This window comes from Psammomys obesus, unplaced genomic scaffold (assembly GCF_907164565.1).
Source record: "Psammomys obesus unplaced genomic scaffold, mPsaObe1.curated_primary_1811, whole genome shotgun sequence".
In the NCBI taxonomy this organism is placed as follows: domain Eukaryota; kingdom Metazoa; phylum Chordata; class Mammalia; order Rodentia; family Muridae; genus Psammomys; species Psammomys obesus.
The window spans coordinates 2436713-2455533 of NW_026596034.1; the positions used below are offsets into that span (position 1 = coordinate 2436713).

The window sequence follows — 18821 nt, forward strand, 5'->3', positions numbered from 1 at the left end:
GTTCAACAGGTAATAGTACTTGCTGTTGAGCCTAATGATCTGATTTTAATTTTCAGTACCCTATGGTGGAAGAAGACAAGGTCCACAGGTTGTCCTCTGACTCAACATGTATACAATAGTACACACAAACACACTACCACCACTACCAAATAAACGTAACTCAATATAATGGGCACAGTGGTGAATGCCTGTTATCCCAGCACTTGGGAAGCAGAGGCAGACAGATTGCTGTGAGTTCAAGGCCAGCCTGGTCTACAGAGTGAGTCCAAGACAGCCAAGATTACACAGAGAAACCCTATCTCAAAAAAAACAAACAAATGTGTAAAAAAAAATTTAAAAAAAAAAATGGTCTTCAAAGCATGTTGGAAGACGAGGAAATGTTTCAAAACCTGGGATGTCAGTGGGGGTGTACTGGATGGCTTCAGCCTCAGTCTTCAGAACAGGAAGTAACTACACAAAAACCAAGATATTCAGGTAAGCAAAGGCCTTTAAAGAGAAGAGAACAGAAGAGAGATGAATCAAAAAAGAACTCTCTAAAAGGAACAAGGAGATCGCATCTGATTTTATCAGTTATAACAAGTTCTGTAGAAATGAAGATATTCTAAAGACATTTGTGTCTCTCAGTTTGACTGTCAGGCTATTGAAACAATGAACCTTAACAAAATGAGAATTGCTCCAGGAATCTAGCCATGGAGAAGGAAAATGAGACAGCCAGCAAGGAAAACTCCACGAAAGGGATGTCACATAGTTCTAACAACATGTCAGTCTCCCTGACAAGATGAGACTGAAGCCCAGGCAACCATGGGTCAATGAGGAAGACCACACCTTGACCAGGACTGCTTAGATGTGCATACCCTTGCTTTCTATTTAAACTTTGAAATCATGTCAGGACCCCAAAGACGGAGTTGAGGGGTTTGGGGGATCTCTTTGTTCCTCATCCAAATGTGGCCACATGGACTGCATCTCCTTTTTCTGCCTCTCACTATCAGTTAGGCTAGTTTTGTTGGCTTGTTGAGGCCAGGTAGCCAAACTTGCCTTGCACAGACTATGACCTTCAGATTTGCTAACAGTGCCCGATAGGATAATCATTATACAGTAAGTCCTCAGTAAATATGTGAGTGCCAGCCCAGCTCTAGCCAGGGAGAGCGCGCTGTAGGACTCCAAGCAGATTCCTGAAGACAGGCAAAAGACGACTAAGGGGGATGGCTCAGTTAGAAAAGTGTTTTGCCATGTAAGCATGAGGGCCTGAGTTTGACCTCCATCATCCATATAAAAGAGCCAGGGGGGTGGAGAAATATCTCAGTGGTTAAGCACACAGGTTGCTAATCCAGATGACCCAAAGTTCAATTCCCAGCACCCACGGGGCAGCTCACAACGTCAGTAACTCCAATTCCAGGAGAGTCAGTACTCTCCTCTGGTCTCCACAGGCACCAGGCAGGCACATGGTACACAGACATACATGTGGGCAAAAGACCCAAACATACATAGCAAGTATATTTTTAAAAGTCTAGATGTGGTATTCATGCATTTGTAATCTCATCACTGGGAAGGTGGAGACAGGAGAATCTCTGGGGCTTGCTGGCCAGCTAGCATAGCCTAAACACCTAGTGCCAGATCCCTGTGGGATGCTGTCTAAAATTAAAACAAGATAGACAAATCTTAAGGGGCAACACCCAAGGCTGACTTCTTGCCTACACGTATACATGCAACCTCCCACAGTCCACACCAAAGAAAAAAAAAAGGCAAAATAAGTTTCTTCAAAAAGAAAGATTTGCATTACCTTTATATAACAAAAATGTACCTAGCAACATGTGCTAGTATTGAAGAAAGGGAGGGGAGGAGGGCTGAGGGAAGTAAGATGCCAAGCCAGGACACAGGCACAGAGAATTCAGCATTTGAATTTTGAAATGAAGACCAGGGACACAGTCGTCTTTTGTGTCTCAGACCTAATTACCATGTTTGAGGCCTGGGATTTAAAATGTCCTTTTCAGAAAGATAATTTACACTTCATTATAGCAAATGTTCAATTGGAGTCCACAATTTCCATCCAGTTGTGAGTTGTATTGTGAAACAGCCGCACAGAGCATCAAGGAGAGCAACAAAGGACAAACTGTTTATTAATCATTGTATCATACACAGATGAGAACAAACTACGACTCTAGAGCAGTATTTGTGAATTGAATGCCACGTTGGATGGTTCATAAAAGTACTTGATCATCAGCTGTCCTTGAAACTACAAATCAAATTCAAACCAAACCAAACTCCATCCTGCAATGGGGAGGACTTGGAAGCTGTTGGTTGGGTTTGGGGCTGTAAAAGAGATAATGAAAGGGCCCTTTTCAGTCAGTCTATCCCAGCCCCTTTAGGATTCCCAGAGTCCTGGGAATCTAACTCTAACCCCCTGGCTAGAGTTGGTCTCTGTTTGAAGCAGCATACACTGGTTTTTATCCAGGCAGTCACGTATTTACTGGGGATGTGCTGTATAATAATTACCCTATCAGGCACTGTTACCAAATTTGAGGGTCACAGTAGTGTCAAGGACTTATCTAGACCTTGTCCCATGCCCGTCAGTGTTCTAAGCACATTAAATCAATTTTGTGTCACAAGGTTCAGAGGTTCTTATGAGGCAGTGGCTGATCGCTCCCATTTACACAGAGAAGATTGATAGTTTGTCAAGGTCACCCATTCTTAATCGGGAAAGCCAGTGTTAGAACCAAATGGTCTCCACTGTAGTCCACACTCTCAACCATGCGATCTTTCAAGAAAAGATGCCATCATCCCTTTCCTACCCAGCTTCCTCTGATAAATGTGCCTGGTTATCCTACCTATCTCTTCATTCAAGAGTTTCTGAAGGAGCTGCACTCTCTATGGCTAATCACAGAAGTATAACCTGGGGCTGGACCTGAGCCAGTCAGCATGCCAGCTTTCCCCTGACCCCTGGGATTGTCTCAGGCTGGAATTCTGATTGAGAGCCCGCCAGTTATGAAGGAGCTGTTTCTTTCTTAGGCTTCTAAGAAGAAACCCTATTTTTTTTTTATTTATTTTGTTTGTTTGTTTGTTTGTTTTTTGTTTTTTCTTCCTATGGGAAGCACCCATTTTAGGCCTTTGCTTCTGTGACAGAGTTCTATCTGGGGGAAGAAACAAAACAAAACAAAACAGAAGAACAGAATGAAGAACAAAGGCTCAGTTCAAGGTCGATAGCGCTCAGTTTCAAGGCTCAGGACTGCTAGGGTTGCCCAAGGCAGTTCCTCCTTTTGATTTCATTTATTATTATTAATTATTTTATTTTATTTTTTGGGGTTTTGAGATGGGTAACACTGTGTAGCCCTAGCTGGCCTGAAACTCACTTGGTAGGCCAAGCTGGCCTTGAACCCAAGGAGATCCCCCTGTCCCTGTGTCCTCACTGTGTTGCCACCGCCACCACCCCCATCCTGCTAAATGTAGCCACTGCTGGTTTTTGTTTTTAATTCATGAGCTGGAGTGATGGCTCTGCAGTGAAGGACATGGGCTGCTCTTTCAGATGATCTAGGGTTTACTCCCAGTACCCATGTGGCAGTTCATAACTATCTGTAACTCCAGTTCCGAGGACCCAATGCTTTTAGGAGCACCAGACACATATGTGTGCACAAACACACGTGCAGTTAACTCACCTGTACTCATAAAATAAAAATACATTTATTTATTCATATAACAGTTTAATATCATTAACTTTCTTAATTTTTACCCAGAGCCAAGTCTACTGGATACGCCCACAGAATCAAGCTTCTATATGAGGAATGTAGCTGTCAAATTACTTCCACATAGTTAACATAGTCTCTATGTCTCACAGTCTTTTAGCTGATACACAGTGGTGTTCTATCTATCTATCTATCTATCTATCTATCTATCTATCTATCTATCTATCTATCTATCTATCTATGTTGGTTTTTTGAGACAAGGTTTCTCGGTGTTGCCCTGACTGTCCTGGAGCTCACTCTGTAGACCAAACTGGCCTTGAACTCACAGAGATCCTCCTGCCTCTGCCTCTTGAGTGCTGGGATTAAAGGTGTGCACCATCATGCCTTACAGTGTGTGTTTTTGTTTTGGTTCTGAGTTTGTTTTGTTCTCTTGCTGTGTCAGTGGTTGAATCCAGGGTCTTATTTCTATTAGGCATGTGTTCTATCACTGAACTGACAGGCCCAGCTCTGTTTCCTTTTATCTTCAGACAGGATCTCCCCAGGGTGCTCAGACTGACCTGAATCCTGTCAGCTTCCCCAATACCTGGGATTATAGGCATGTGACACCATACCTGACCAACACCTATTAATTGTGTGTGTGCAGAAGACAGGGCTCTAAAATTTCAGCTTTTCTTGGGCATTACACTTTTATCCAGACAGAGGACAGCAGAAGGATAGATAATCCTTCAAAACTGTTTTCATCATCATAGTTATCCCCTGTCTGTTAATGCTGACTCAGCAGGGCAATGGTCAGGGACCAGAGTCTATTAAACACACGTCAAGGGCTGGAGAGATGGCTCAGAGGTTAAGAGTACTGGCTGCTCTCCCAGAGATCCTGAGTTCAATTCCCAGCAACCACATGGTGGCTCACAACCATCTATAATGAGATCTGGTGTCCTCTTCTGATGTGAAGGCATATATGCAGATATTGTATACATAATAAATAAATAAATTTATTAAAAAAAAACACATCAAAATCAGCTCAGGCATCAAAAAATAGTCAAGTTAAGGATGAGATGACTCAGTAGCAGGTAAGAGCCCATGATTTTCTGGCAGAGGACCCAAGCTGGTTGGCAGTTCCCATACTGAGCCGTTCACAATCGCCTGTAGCCACAGTTCCAGAGGAATCCGTGGTGGTTTGATTTAGACGTCCTCCATATTATCAGGCATTTAAACACTTGCTATAGCAGCACTTCCTTGAACCCGCCAGCAGTTAAATAAAGCCATGGAGACTTATTAATATTTATAAATATTAATATTTATAAAAAGCTTAGTCCTATAGCTGGACAGACTCTCAGATATTCAATTTAAATTGACCTGACTAATCCTAGCACATATCCCAGGATATATGTGGCCAGTTCTTTATCCCCCTCTCTCAGCCCTGATATGCCTGTTCCCTCCTCTGTCATACTGCCTAATCCCCTGAGTCTGTTCTTCTCCCTTGCCCCCCCCTTCTGTACCCTCCACTTCCTGTCTAGATATTGGCCATCAGATCTTTACTAAACCAATAAGCAAGTGAGGAAGGTGAATGTTTACAAACTTTGAAGCCAGTCATGGTCCATAAGAATAATAATACAAAGTCAGGCCTGTACTCCGCTCTCTGCCAGAACAGCAACCACACAATGTATTGACTATACCTTCACACAACGTACAAAAGGTTACCTTTTGGTGCTGGGGGAGTCTTAAGAAGTGTGGCCTTGTTGGGGGAAAGCATTGTTGCTGGAGATTGGCTTTGAGTTCACTGTCTCTACTTGCTCTTCAGATGTAAGCTCTCACTTTGTAGTTCCAGCTGCCTTGCCTGCTGCTTCCTCATGATAGTGATGAATAATAACCCTCCAGAACTGTAAATCCAAATAAACCCTTCCTTTTATAAGTTGCCTTGGTCATGGTGTTTTACCACAGCAATAGATAAGTAACTACTTTGAGCCAGGCATGGTGGTACAGGCCTTTAATCCCAGCACCCAGGAGGCAGAGGCAGGTGGATATCTGAGTTCAAGGCCAGCCTGGCCTACAGAGTGAGTTTCAGAACAGCTAAGGCTACACAGTAAAACTCTGTCTCAAAAAGCTAAAAGAGAAAAGAAAAGAAAAGAAAAGAAAAAATTAATTACAAGATCCAGTGCTTATTCTGAACTTAGTATCTGCATACATGCACATACACAGATACAAAAGTCTTTTTAAAGAAATAAAATGTAGTGATTTGACATATGTGTACATTGTGAAGTGTACAGCCAAATATTTTAAATTTTTACTTATTTGTTTGTTTGTTTATATCCTGACCAAAGTTTCCCCTCCTCTCCTCTCAGTCTCTCCCCTCACAGTCAAATATTTTATATAGCACCTATCACGTTTATTTTACGGGTGATGACATTGGGCTTTTAGCTTTTGCCTTTTGAGGTAGGGTTTGGCCATGTGGCCATGAACACTCTCAAACTCACAGCAGTCTCCCTGCCTTAGCACCTCAAGTGCTGGAATTAGAGTGCTATCATGACCAGCCCTTTCAGTTTCCATGTGAGGCAGGGACCGTTGTCACCCTCGGTGACCTCCAAAGGATTTTTTTTTTTTTTTTTTTTTTTTTTAGCTAGTGGTCTGCTAAGTATAATAGGCTCGCTGTACCGGGAGTCAGGCTGGTTGGAGGGGCTGTGCTGCTTCTGGCGTTCTTAGAATACCAAGTAGCTCAGAAATCAAGATGTGCATTTAAGAATTTCTCCTCAGAGGGTATCTAGGCTAAATCTGGATACAGTGGTGTCATGAGGTTACATAACTGCACTGATGGTAAATTTGAAACCAGAATTCAGACCTCTTTGATGTCTATTTTCCCACTGAGGCTCGTCTAATATGCGACACTTGCCAAAGGCTGAAGTCTCACGTTTCCGGATAGCCTCTGAGCTTGGCACATGGTGACAAACTCCTTTTCTCAGGTGTTTTCCCTCTTCACTTCATCTGGGAAACCCCAGATCTTCTAAGGAGCATCACAATAGCCCTCAGGGAGATCACAAACCCAACCCTTTCCTGATAAGAACCAGTTCAGCAGTCACCCGAGGATTCCTGGGAACACCCACCCTATGCTAATGTGATGTCTTGATGCCTTGGCTTTCAACCTGAAGTTTTCTCCCACCCACTCATAGGATAATTAAGTACTACTTTCCCCGTCTTCTGATAGGACTGTATTACTGTATGTAAACAAGATTCCCTGGCACCCTAGCCCCAGCAAATCAAACACATTCACCCTCAAAACCCCTCCCATTGCCCAAGGTTTATAAGTCTCTGACTTCACAGGAAATAAACATGCTGGCTGCTACCATCAGCTTTTCACCACCACTGTCTGAGATTTGTCATTTATTCTGGGGAAGTAAGGGCTCCTCTCCTCCCTGAAATTTTGCTGCACAACTCCCAGGGCTTGGCTGACAGCCAGTGGTCATAGTTGCCTCGGTCACCTCTGGAGCCTGCTTGGCAATGGCTAAGACTTTGGTGTTCAGTGCCAGTGAAGCACCTGTCAGACCTGGACCTGCTGGGCCCGCACTTTACAGGACCAACCTTCTGGCCAGCAGAGCCGTTAACACAGCAGCTTAACCAAAGGGCTATAGCGCTGCAGTATTGTCACAGGCTTTGGGAACTCCTGCATCCCACCACCATCTGATACCAGCAACTCCATTCAAAACAGCTAACTGTAACACCCAGTGGAAACTCATTTCCACCTCCCCCTGGTGGGACCAGGAGCCTTGCTTAGCCACACGGGCCTCGCCCTGAGTGTTTTAGCGGTTCCTTAGAGAAACGGAACCTTTAGTCTCCATTTTCCTCTGTTCCTGCCTGAAAGGCAACAACAGTGCCTAGACCATCCCAGCAGACAAACACACTTCTGGCATGGTGCTCAGCTTGGCAGCATCAGCAGGGGCCAGTGCAATCTGGTTCTGAGTCTGTTGTCTTGAGCATTAGTGCAGAGAGAATTCCAGCTCTAGAGAATCTGGGTGGTGGAAGCTAGTGGTCCGCTAAGTACAATAGATTCAAACCAATTGTATCTGTTAGTCAGAGGGTGCCAGGTCTGCAGCAGAGGCAAGCGAGGGATAGCTGTTGGGGGGTTAACTTTAGCCCAAGATAAATTATAATTAGGCTTTGGGCCTGTAACACCCCAACCTCTCCACATCACTGCAGTTCAAATCCATCAGCTTCTTTCCAGAAACTCTTGTTCGGTGCCCATCATAGCTGCACTAACTTATATTCCCAGGGACAGTGAGTGTGTAAGAGTTCCCCTCTCCTCACATTTTCTCATGTGTGTATGGTATGTGCATGCGTGTGTGCATTCGTTGGGCAAATGTGCACACACATGTTTGGAGAGCCAAAGTTGAAGACAGGAGTCTTTTGTTTGTCGCTTTTGACTTTTTCATTTACAAAGGGTCGCTCAGTTGGCCCCAAAGCTTGGTGATATGGTTAGTATGACCAAGTAGCTTGCCCCATTTTCAAATCAGATTTTTTTTTTTTTTTTTTTTTTTTTTTTTGGTCCCTCAGTTTCTTGGCTATCTGGGTATTAATTCCTTATCATATTTGAATTCTGTGTGTTGTTTTTTGTGAGGAGGAATTTACTTATTTTTAAATTGCTGCTGTATGTATGAGTGCTCATGATGTATGTAGAGGGCATGTGTGCCTCAGTGCACGTATGGAGGTCAGTGGAAAACTTTATGGAGTCAGTTCTCTCCTTCCATCTTTACACTGGCAACCAGGCTTGCATGGCAGGCGCCTCCTGAGCTACCTTATCGCCCTTTCCTTGTTTTTGTTTTTGAAGCAAGATTTCAAGTAGCCCAGGCTGGTCTCAAACTTAATAGGTTCCTGCCCCTCCCCCCCCCCTTTTTGAGACAGGATCTCATTAAATGGCTCTGGCTGGCTTGAGGCTCTCTATGTCATTCTGTAGACAAGGCTGGCCTCAGTCTCACAGAGATCTACAATCCCTGACTCTGGAGTGCTGGGATTAAAGAAATGAGTCATTATGCCAGCAAGCCTGAACTTTTTTGTTATTTTTCTTTCCTTATGTTTTGGGGTGGGGTGAGAGGTTAAAAAAAATGTTCCTTGCTTCAAAAAACTTTCCCCAAAGACCTCACTATCAGTACTGCTGTCCTTTATCATTCCCCAAAGCCCACAGGCCACGCAATCTGGTTAACTCACTCAGGCTTCTCTGCTCCCACAAAATGCCATCCCTTCCTCTCCAGCAGTCACTGCAGTTCCTAACCACGTTTGGGTATATGATGAGTTGCACGGCATCTGCTTTTGTTTGGAAACTGTTCTCTGCAGGGACAGTCTGTGTGATTTATTGATGTCACAGTAGTCAGCACGTGACAGAACAGATCTCCAATAATACCTTGCTCAATTAAGAAATGAAGAAAGCACTAGGTCTTGTAAATACATAAGCAGTTGTGCCAGTGGGCTGCATTTGCTGTCTATTTAGAGCATTCATCTTGCCTGCAGGAAGGGATTCGTGATCTTTGCTGTCAAGTTTTACCTTCAGTATTTAGGATTTTGTTCCTGCTGGCCTCCGGCTGGTATGGAGAGCAAAACAAAAGCAGAGTTCACAGAATCGCCACCCCCTATTGCAAGGACCGTGAAGAAACTTTTCAAAGCTTAGTGCATTGCGATCAACAGTTCAAATTTCCAAATTCAGAGAGTTGCACAAGACTGATCCCAGAGTCCCAGCAAATCGGAGGGACAGGAAATGCATGGGTAATGCGAGGAAGGACAGAACTACAGCACCTGGTTTCTGAAGTGGAGTTGTGTCTCTATGCTCCCTTGGCTGGCAAACAAGTTGCTTAACCTGAGGCTCTGCGAAAGTGGAAATAATCCTGCTTGCCCTTTTGTGCTTTGTATGCAGTTAAGAGTGGTTTACAGAAGGTGTTTTGCTTGTTTGTTTTGGTCAGTGCCCTCCTCTCCCTACCTCCGGACTGAACTCCTGACCTCAAGAGTGTCAGACAGGCCACCTACCACTAAGTCACATTCCCCAGCCTGGGAGCTTTCTTACACAATCTCAGAGACACAGTGGCACTGGACATGGTAGGGACTTGAGCTACTTGTGTTTTGCAATGACGATGTGGGAGCCAGTGTAACTGAGCAGCATGCTGAATGTTGTGTCTTGTTTGTCTGTTTTTGTTTCTGTTTTTTTCTCAGTTGTACAAATGGCCTTGAGTTTACTTCTGAAAGACCTCTTCCTAGATCCCTTATTTCTTACTGATTATGGTAGAGATAGCTGGAATGACAATACAATGACTCAACGACAGTGAGGGGATGAATTTATATCATGTATCACTCAAGTGTGCTTTAAAGATGGAGGAGTGTGTCTGTGTGGCTGGCTGGGCGCAGTGAGTGATGACAGAACACTGAGAAGCAATGAAGTACTTGGAGGTCCTATGCCACTGGCAGAATCTTCAACCTGGAGACTAAATGCTGGGCACAGAGACAAAAGCTGGGAAGGAGACCTTGTTGATAGAGGTGCTGTTCAATTAAAAGCCCAGACATGGGGCCAGAAGGAAGCTCAATGGTTAGGACCACTGATTACTCTTCTAGAGGACATGGTCACTCACTAGTAACTGTAACTCCAATTTCAGGGGATCCGACGCCCTCTTCTGGCCTCCGTGGGCACTGCACCACATGGAGCACAGACAAAACACTAAGATAAAAACAAAAGCCCACACAGCCTCTTTTATTTTCTTGCCTTCCCTGTGGCCTGCCTCAACTCTGTGCTATCTGCTTCTCCCTTTTAATAAACGATCTCTTTTCTGCTAAGAGAAGAAAAATGATGGTGGAGAAGGAGGAAGATCAGCAGCAGCAGCATCCTCCTTTACCACCCAAATAACTTCTTTGCAGGGACTTGAGGAGTCAGGCCAGTTTACTAAGGTAGGAGTTTCTGTTCTCCCTGATGCATTCCTCTTTTATGAGTAATCAGTTTGTTTGATCAAAGAATACGGCATTGCCTTAAGAAGAGATCGACAAGAGTGATGTGCAAATTCAGGAGTCAAGTTCTTCCAAGTTTTTCCCACAACTTTCTCCTCAGTTGCACATGGTAGGTACTGATCCGCCCATTTCACACGGGAGGACGGTGACAGAGAGGACTCCAAAGTGGCTGTGTGCAGTTATTCTCAGACCCTGATCTCCTGCTACTGTCTCCCTTACACTGCGGTGGTTAATTAACCTCGCCTCTCCCCAACTTTCACAAACCTAACGTGTTTGTTGGGGCCGTGCAAGCCCTGGGCTGTTCTGCCTGAAAACTCCCAGAATTACAAAATTTCAAGACAGCAGGGGAAAAGTGAGGCCATTTGACCCAATTTATTTTGCAGAAAAGGAGTCTGGGATGGAAAGAAGGAAAGTGACTTCGCCATGTCTTCTCTGTAGATGTTTGTGGCTCAGCCTGGGTGGCTTATCGTTCTTACTTTTGCCCCAGTTGCACACCCAGCCTAGTCCTGTCCCAAGCTTGCTCGGCACGTGCGAAGCGCATGTGTGGCAGAGCCTACTGGCTGAATACTTTTGCCCAAAGTAATTGCCACCGTGTCCTGTACATTCATTGTTCAACAAATATTTACTAAGTGCCTATGTGTTAGAAATGTTGTGAAAACATCAGGCAAAAAAAGGCTTTGTTCCTGTCCTTCTGAGCCCTTGAAAAGTATCTAAAAGAGGTAATTTTAGATGCTGGGAAGGCTAGAAAGAAATAAAATGGGAATAATAGAGGTGGGATGGGACTTCAGATAGACTGGTATTGCGAAACCCTTACCACTTGGTGTGTGGTCCGTTCCGACAAAACCCCCACAGCCTTTTGCTGACAAGAACACTGAAACTGAGAAAGGAGACAGGGTGGCATATAAGTCTCAGCGGCCCTGCTCCCTAACCAGCTGTTCCTGAGCGGCCAGCAGAAACATATGGCCTGGATGATGAAACTAAAGGTAAAGAATGCATCACCACGCGCGCGGTCCACGTCCCTGTAGGTGTCGCGAGGTGAGGGAGAAGGGAGGCGGGGTCTTCGACTAGGGAGAAGCAGCCAAGCAGCGAATAACTAAATTCCAAAAGCTTCAGGGGAAGGACAGCCGCTGCCATGAAGTCGGGGTTCTCTGTCCCACGAGAGACCGCCCAGACGACCGCTCCACACCCCCTGCCCATCCCAGTCCGGTCTGCGCCAGGCCCTAGAGGACTTGTAGTTTATCCCGCTGTCACAGCAACGTTGGTACGGCCAAGACAACTACAAGACCCAGAAGCCAGCGCGCAGGTCCGAGGCGGAGTCGGCGGCGGTGGGTGTGCGAATGCAGGGAGCCAGGAGGTGCGGGTGCCAAGCGCCAGGATGCGGTGGCTGGCCACCGGGCTTGGGAGCTGCCGGGGCACACCTTAACCCGGGCGGTGCGGGCGGCCTGGCGGCGACAGGCACGTTGCATACGCACCTTAGGCGCAGCCCGGCAATCCAGCGGTGCAGCGTCTCCGTGCTGCAGCGGCGCGGTGCGGGGTCCCGGGAACCAGGGGGTGGGAATCTAGACCCGGAGCTAGGCTGGCGCTGCTGGCCGAGAGCCTGGGGCTCTTGGGGGACTGGTGCCCACCCAGGGCTGTACGCGATGTCATGCTCTCGTTCTTTCTGGGCCAGGGTTAGCCTTGGCAGGTTCGCGATGCAGCGTGCGGCGGTGCTGGTGCGGCGGGGCCCCTGGGGCCGTAGTCACAGCAGCGCTGCAGCTGAAGCCTCGGCGGCGCTCAAGGTGCGTCCGGAGCGCAGCCCTCGGGACCGCATCCTCACCTTGGAGTCCATGAACCCGCAGGTGAAGGCGGTGGAGTACGCTGTGCGCGGACCCATCGTGCTCAAGGCCGGCGAGATCGAGATGGAGCTGCAACGGGTGAGCGCGGGGCCTGCGGGGCGCGAGGCCAGGGGGCGCTCACGGCGGGAAAACCGTGGCAAGCCACTCCCGGGTCCTCCAGCAGGACCTCCATCCCCGGCTTCCAGCTTCTTCATTGTGCCATTTTTGGCTTGAAAGAGAGAACGCCCCCTCTGTTGCCCGTCACCCGCCAGTGCTCCGCATCTGGCACAAAGTGAGGCCTTCGACGGTTCACTTGTTGAATTGTGCCCAATTATTGAGCGGCCTATGCTGCCAGGCACTGCATGTTCCCTAAGTGTTCTACCCTCATGGATCCCTTGGAAGGAGGAAAACAAGCGGATATAGAATGAGCGTTTCAGTGAATGAGTGCTTTGAAGAAAGTAAGACTAAGGGGCTGGCTGGGGGGTGGTGAGAGGAAAACCCTGCTAAGTAGAGTGGAGGGAAAAAGGTTGTGTGGCTGGTTTGTTCCCGAACCCTTTTTTCAGGCTGAGGCCTGTTGGGTCTTTGCCAGCCACAGTTGCTTGACAAGACTGGAATTCTGGAGAAGGGATGGGCGGAATTCCTTTTTTTTTGCACCTCGAGAACCTTTGACTGCTCTAGTCAGAGAGTTGGGTCCTTATTGCCTTAATGAGGTAACCCCGAGACTTTTTCTTGGTGATGCAGGGATGTTGGCTTGAACTCACAGTTGTAAAAAAGGTAGGGGGTGATTTCTCCCTGCCCCAACCAGGCTGGCTCGGCTGTACCTAAGACATGCCCTTGATGAAACCGAGTTCTTTGTTCTGGGGACAAGGTGTGACTATGTAGCCTAGGTTGGCTATGGACTCCACATCCTCCTACCTCCACCTCCCAGGTTTTGGGGTTTACAGGCACACACCACAATGCTGTGGTAGGGTTCTGAGCTTTAACCTGGGAGGGATTTGGAAGAGACAAGAGGGAACTTGGAAAGGAAACAGTCCTGAGATTATTAAGAAAATGTTAGTCAGGTGGTAATAGAGCAGGCCTTTAATCCTAACTGCTGAGACAGGCAGATCTCCAAGTTTGAGGCCAGCTTGGTCTGTAGAGTGAGTTCCAGGACAGCAGGGGTTACACAGTGAAACACTGTCTCAGGAAAACTTTTACAAAAAGAAAAGAAAAGAAAACGTTGCCAGATTGTTCTGACTCAGAATGTGGATGGATGGAAGGGTTTCTTGATTTTGTTCCCAGTCACCAGGTAGCTGTCTCTCCATAGGAGTGTGGTAACTCAGTACCCTTGAATATGTGAGAGGAACTCTTCAGGGTCTCTCTCTTCTTCCCATAGGGGAGTTTGATGAGTCCTACCTGCATCAGACACCCAGTGAGTTAGAAAAGCGAGAATTCAGTGTCTGTTGCTGACTCTTTGTGGGGCTAAGTTGATTTTTTTATTACTATTATTATTATTATTATTTATTATTTGGTTTTTTGAGACAGGGTTTCTCTGTGTAGCCCTGGCTGTCCTGGAACTCAGTATGTAGATCAGCCGGGCCTTGAACTTGATCTGCTTGCCTCTGCCTCCCAAGTGCTGGGATAAAAGGCATGCCCCGCCACTGCTTGGCTATTTTTATTATTTTTAAATATGTGTGTTGTGTGTAGTTATGTTCACATGAAGGAGTTCAAGTGCCTATGGAGGCCAGAAAAGTTGGCTTTTCACTGGGCATTGGTGGCACACGCTTTTAATTTTGATGCTCAGGAAGCAGAGGCAGGAGGATCTCTGAGATTGAGATCAGCCCAATCTACAAAGTGAGTCCAAGACAGCCAGGGCTACACAGAGAAACCCTGTCTCCAAAAACAAAACAAAGCAAATCAGGAGTTGGATCTTCTTGGAGGTGAAGTTACCGGTGCTTGTGAGCTACCTGATATGGGAACTGAACTGGAAGCCTCTGCTGTTCACCCCTGCACCCTCTCTCCTGCCCGCCAGGCTCTTCAAAGGTTGGCCCAGAGAAGGCTGGCTCCGTTTCTGTGCCTGCCTGGTGGGCTAGAGACATAGAGCAATGTGTTTTTCTTTTCTGAACTTTGGTATCTGGGAGGCTGCAGCTATCCCTCCTCGAGGCAACAGTCTCTCTGTTAAAACAAACGCTAGGATTAAAGTGTTCCCTGCTTTATCACGCCACAGCTGAGTTCCCTGGTTCCAGAGCTGGGAGAGGTTCCAGGAATTATCTCCTCTTTTTGCGAAATAGCAGCTTCCGTGTTGGCTCCGTAAAGTAGAGGTGATGTGGAGCAAGAGCACACCGACCCTGGTTTCAGGCTGCCACATTGCCAGCTCGCTCTCCCCAGCTCATTAAGGTTTGGTGGGATTTTTTAGCAGACAGAGAATATGTGAGAATGTTCCAAGAGTAGATAGTTGGGAAGTTCTGGGTTTAAGGGGAGGGGTTGATGTACTTCATACAAGTCTGTGTGGCAGGGGGTGGGGTGAATGTCATGGAGAAGATGGACAGAAGTCATTTGGATGACTCAGGACTTTACTGTGCATCTTGCCTGGTCATGGGAGCTAGGGAGTGGTGTAGCTCAGGTGGATGCATGTCTTGGTCACTGGGCCAGAAGCATCCTGACTTCCAAAACAGATGTTCTACACTTCCAAGTTTGAGTTCCCCCAAGTTAGCTGAAAAGTCCTCTCTGTCCACATACATTCACTGATGTTTGTTTTTGTTTTAAGACAGGCTTTCACTATGTAGTTTTTTTTTCTTTTTCGAGACAGGGCTTCTCTGTGTAGCCTTGGCTGTCCTGGACACACTTTGTAGACCAGGCTGGCCTTGAACTCACAGAGATCCTCCTGCCTCTGCCTCCCTGAGTGCTGGGATTACAGGAGTGTGCCACCATCCCCTGTTAACTATGTAGTCTTAATAGACATGGAACTTTCTGCGTAAATCAGACTGGCCTGGAACTCACAGACATCCATCCACCTGTCTCTGCTTTCCAAGTACTGAATTAAAGACGTGTACCACCACACTCTCTCTGGCGCTTTCATCCAACTTTGTCGGCCATATTTGTCTGTTGTTTGTTTTCTTTTTGAATGGTGGGGCTTGGTGCCAGAGACTTAAGTTTTAGAGCTTTAGTATTTCCTAATACTAAGCAAGCGCTTTACTATTGACCTAGACCTGTGTTCTGAGCCTTGTTCAGTTTTTATTTATTTTTTTGTTTGTGTTGGCTTGGCACAGGTTTGGTTTTTTTCCTACCTCTATTTTGAATTAGAATCCAAATTTTGAATCCAAATTGGGCCAATATTCTAAGGGATTTAATCTGGCCAAGAAGTTTGTATGGGGTATGAAGACACCAGGCACCAGCTGGCCTAGTCTATAAAGAAGGCACTTGCTTAGCTGGCCCACATTTGCTCTATTATCTAAGTCTAGTCCTGGGGGACCTGAGGTGACCGCTGTGTTGGGTCCCAGCGCCTTCGGTTGCTTACGGCATTGTTTCAGTGGGTGCTTTGCCAATATTATAGGTCAGCCACGTGGGTCTGGTATTTGTCTTCAGGGTGGCTGCCAGGGCTTGGGCCCCATGCTCTCTGTTTCTCTGATAAGATAGCCTGAAGAAAGAGGGGAAAGAGGCTAAGATGTGAGTAGCCAGGCCAGGGAGGCTGTCCCTTCCCACAGCTGCTCCAGACTGTTTTGGGGTTTCAGATCCCATCATTCATTGGGAACAGCACTTTTTAATAAGCTGCAATTAAAGGGTTTTTGAAAGACCTGACAGTTTCTCAGCCTACCTTTTTTTTTTTTTTTCCCTCTTGCCTTTTAAAGGGCAAGGATCAGGGCTTGGCATAGTAGAATGGCTTTACTTTTCCAACTGTAAAAGTAAACACCAGCCGGGAGTGATGATGGGGACCTATAATTCTACCTAGTTGGGAGTTTGAGACGGGGATTACTTGAGTCTAGGAGTTCAGGGCCAGCCTGGGCAATATAGGAAAACTCTATCCTAAAATATATATATAAAGTGTGTACTGTATAAGCACGAGGGCCTGTGTTTGAGTCTCAGAACTCACATGAGAAAGCCAGGCATGGTGGTGCACACTTGTAATTCAGTGCCGGGAGCCACACAGACAGGAGGATGCCTGGCCAGCCATTAGCCTACTCAAAGCAGAGGGACCCGTACACCCTGTTCTGTTACAGACCTACATCCCAGGCTTCAGGGGCTGTGGCCCTCAGTGAGTCGTTTAGAGTGTGTTGGCTTCCCTTCATTCTTCTTCAAAAACTAGTTTGCAGTGTTAATGGCAATCCATTAAACAGTTAGAAGGTAATTAAAATTGATAAAGAGTCTTTGTTCTCAGGCCAGTGTGGCAAGGTCTGTAGTCCTAACTACTCAGGAACTGAGGCCAAAAGACCCTTGAGCCGCAGTAAGGCAACCCAGGGAGACCCCCTCTTTGTTCTCAAACTATTAAAAATTGCTTGAGGATAAGTGCCAAAGACTGCTTTCCTTCCTCTCAGTGTCGGCCTTCCTGGGCAGCAGCAGCTTTGCTGTAATAGACGACCCTGAATGGGAAGAGTCCAGCTTTCCCTACAAGTCTTATTTTTTAAAAGAGTTATTTATTTTAAATGTGTATTATTTTGTGTGTATATGTGTTTTGTGTGTGTTATTATGTGTCTGTCAGTCTGTATGCCACATGTGTGCCTGGTGTCTGTGAAGCCAGAGGAGGGTGTCAGATCTCCCAGAACTACAGCTGCAGACAGTTGTGAGCCACTATGAGTGCTGGGAACCAAACCTGGGTCTTTGGTAAGAGCAGCCAGTACTCTTCGCTGATGCATCATCTTCCCAACCCTGTTTCTTATAAATCTTGACTTTTCTCTTTGTCTGCATGAATGAAAAATCAAAATGAAAGAAAGAAAGAAAGGAAGGAAAGAAGGAAGGAAGGAAGGAAGGAAGGAAGAAAGAAAGAAAGAAAGAAAGAAAGAAAGAAAGAAAGAAGAAAAGAAAGAAAGAAAGAAAGAAAGAAAAGATGGATGGGCTGCCCCTAGGTGTGGTAGAGGAGAAAGTCTGCTGTAGCTCTGAGGGAGAGCATAGCCTGAGGCAGGGACATCTGGGAGAGTCCAGAGAGGACATGACCCTGAGTCAGGTGAGGAGAGGGAGACAGGAGAGGAAAGGGTAGCCAAAAGGGGAATGGGCTTGGTAACCAAAGCGGCTGGATTTATATAGGAAACCCAGACCCTAGGCTGGAGAAGTTTAGAGTAGGGGACGGGAATGCCAGCCGTACCCTGAACTGAGGGATGCTGGGAGAGCCTGGCAGCCAGGTCCTCTCTGGTGTGTTAAATGGGCACCTCAGTTAGCCAGTTGTCTCGGGTTTGAGACCTAACACTGCAGAGCTCAGGGCCTTACCTTGCCCTGTCTCAGCTTCTTTTCCTGTGAAATGTACCTGTTTTCAGGACCTGCGGGATCTCACTGGATTTTGTCTCCAGAGCCTCTTTCAGGATTTCTTGCCTACTCTAGTCTGATCAGTTATCCATTTGAATCTGGGATCGAGGAGCCTTTCATAAAAACATTTCTGAGGTCTGGGAAGGCTCCTCTCCCAACCTGTGTGCCCAACCCCTTTTCTGTGCCCAGTGTGTGTGTCGGTGTCTCTCTGTGTGTATTCATGTGTATGTGAATAGAGGTTCCCACAGAGGCCAGAAGCGTAGAGCTGGAGTTTCAGGCAGTTGTGAGCTGCTGGGCATGAGCGCCAGGCCCTCGACTTGGCCTCTCTTGCCAGAGCAGCTCTTACTGGCTGAGCCATCTCTGCAGCACTTTTTATTCTTCACTTCTATTTGCTTTGGTTTTCTCTTTGTTTGGCCCGCACTTACCTTTCCTCATTCTCACCTCCTTATTTGCTGTATTGGGAGTATTTGTTGAACAAAAGGAAGACTGTGGCCTTCTTGAGGGTAGGTCTCATGGAATGCCCAGGCTGTCCCTTGAACGAGGAAACTAACTTGTTCTTGTCCCTGCCTCCCCTCTAGCTTTATTGGGCTGTGTGTAACTGACAAGTACAAAGTGTATATATTAAAGATGTACAGCCTGGGAGCTGGAGAGACAGCTTGGTGGCTAAGAGCACTTGCTGTTCTTAAGAGGATCCAGATTTGATTCCAAGAATTCACATAGGGAAGCTCACAGCCACCTGTAACTTGAGCTCCAGGGGATCTGATGCTCTGTTTTACAGGCTTCTGAGAAAGCCTGAACTCACCTCTGCCTCCCAAGCCCTGGGACTAAAGGCATGTGCCCTGCACCACCACACCTGACGAGCGCTCCTTTTAAAGTAGCCCTGTGTGTGTGTGTGTGTGTGTGTGTGTGTGTGTGTGTGTGTGTGTGT

The 18821-nt window shown here is 46.6% G+C and overlaps 1 protein-coding gene across 6 annotated transcripts in view; it reads left to right on the top strand.

Annotated features, from left to right (window-relative positions):
• The first annotated feature begins 10626 nt into the window (after positions 1 to 10626).
• Gpt2 (glutamic--pyruvic transaminase 2) overlaps positions 10627 to 18821 on the top strand; it is a 35569-nt gene continuing 27374 nt past the window's right edge. The window contains exons 1-2 of one of the 6 annotated variants that reach the window (XM_055620811.1): positions 10627 to 12000; positions 12316 to 12559. In XM_055620811.1, coding sequence (XP_055476786.1) covers positions 11984 to 12000; positions 12316 to 12559 — 261 coding nt within the window. In that variant the 5' untranslated portion in view covers positions 10627 to 11983. Of the gene's footprint in view, positions 12560 to 18821 lie in introns of all 6 variants that reach the window. The other 5 variants (XM_055620814.1, XM_055620812.1, XM_055620810.1 and 2 more) reach the window with 5 other exon arrangements.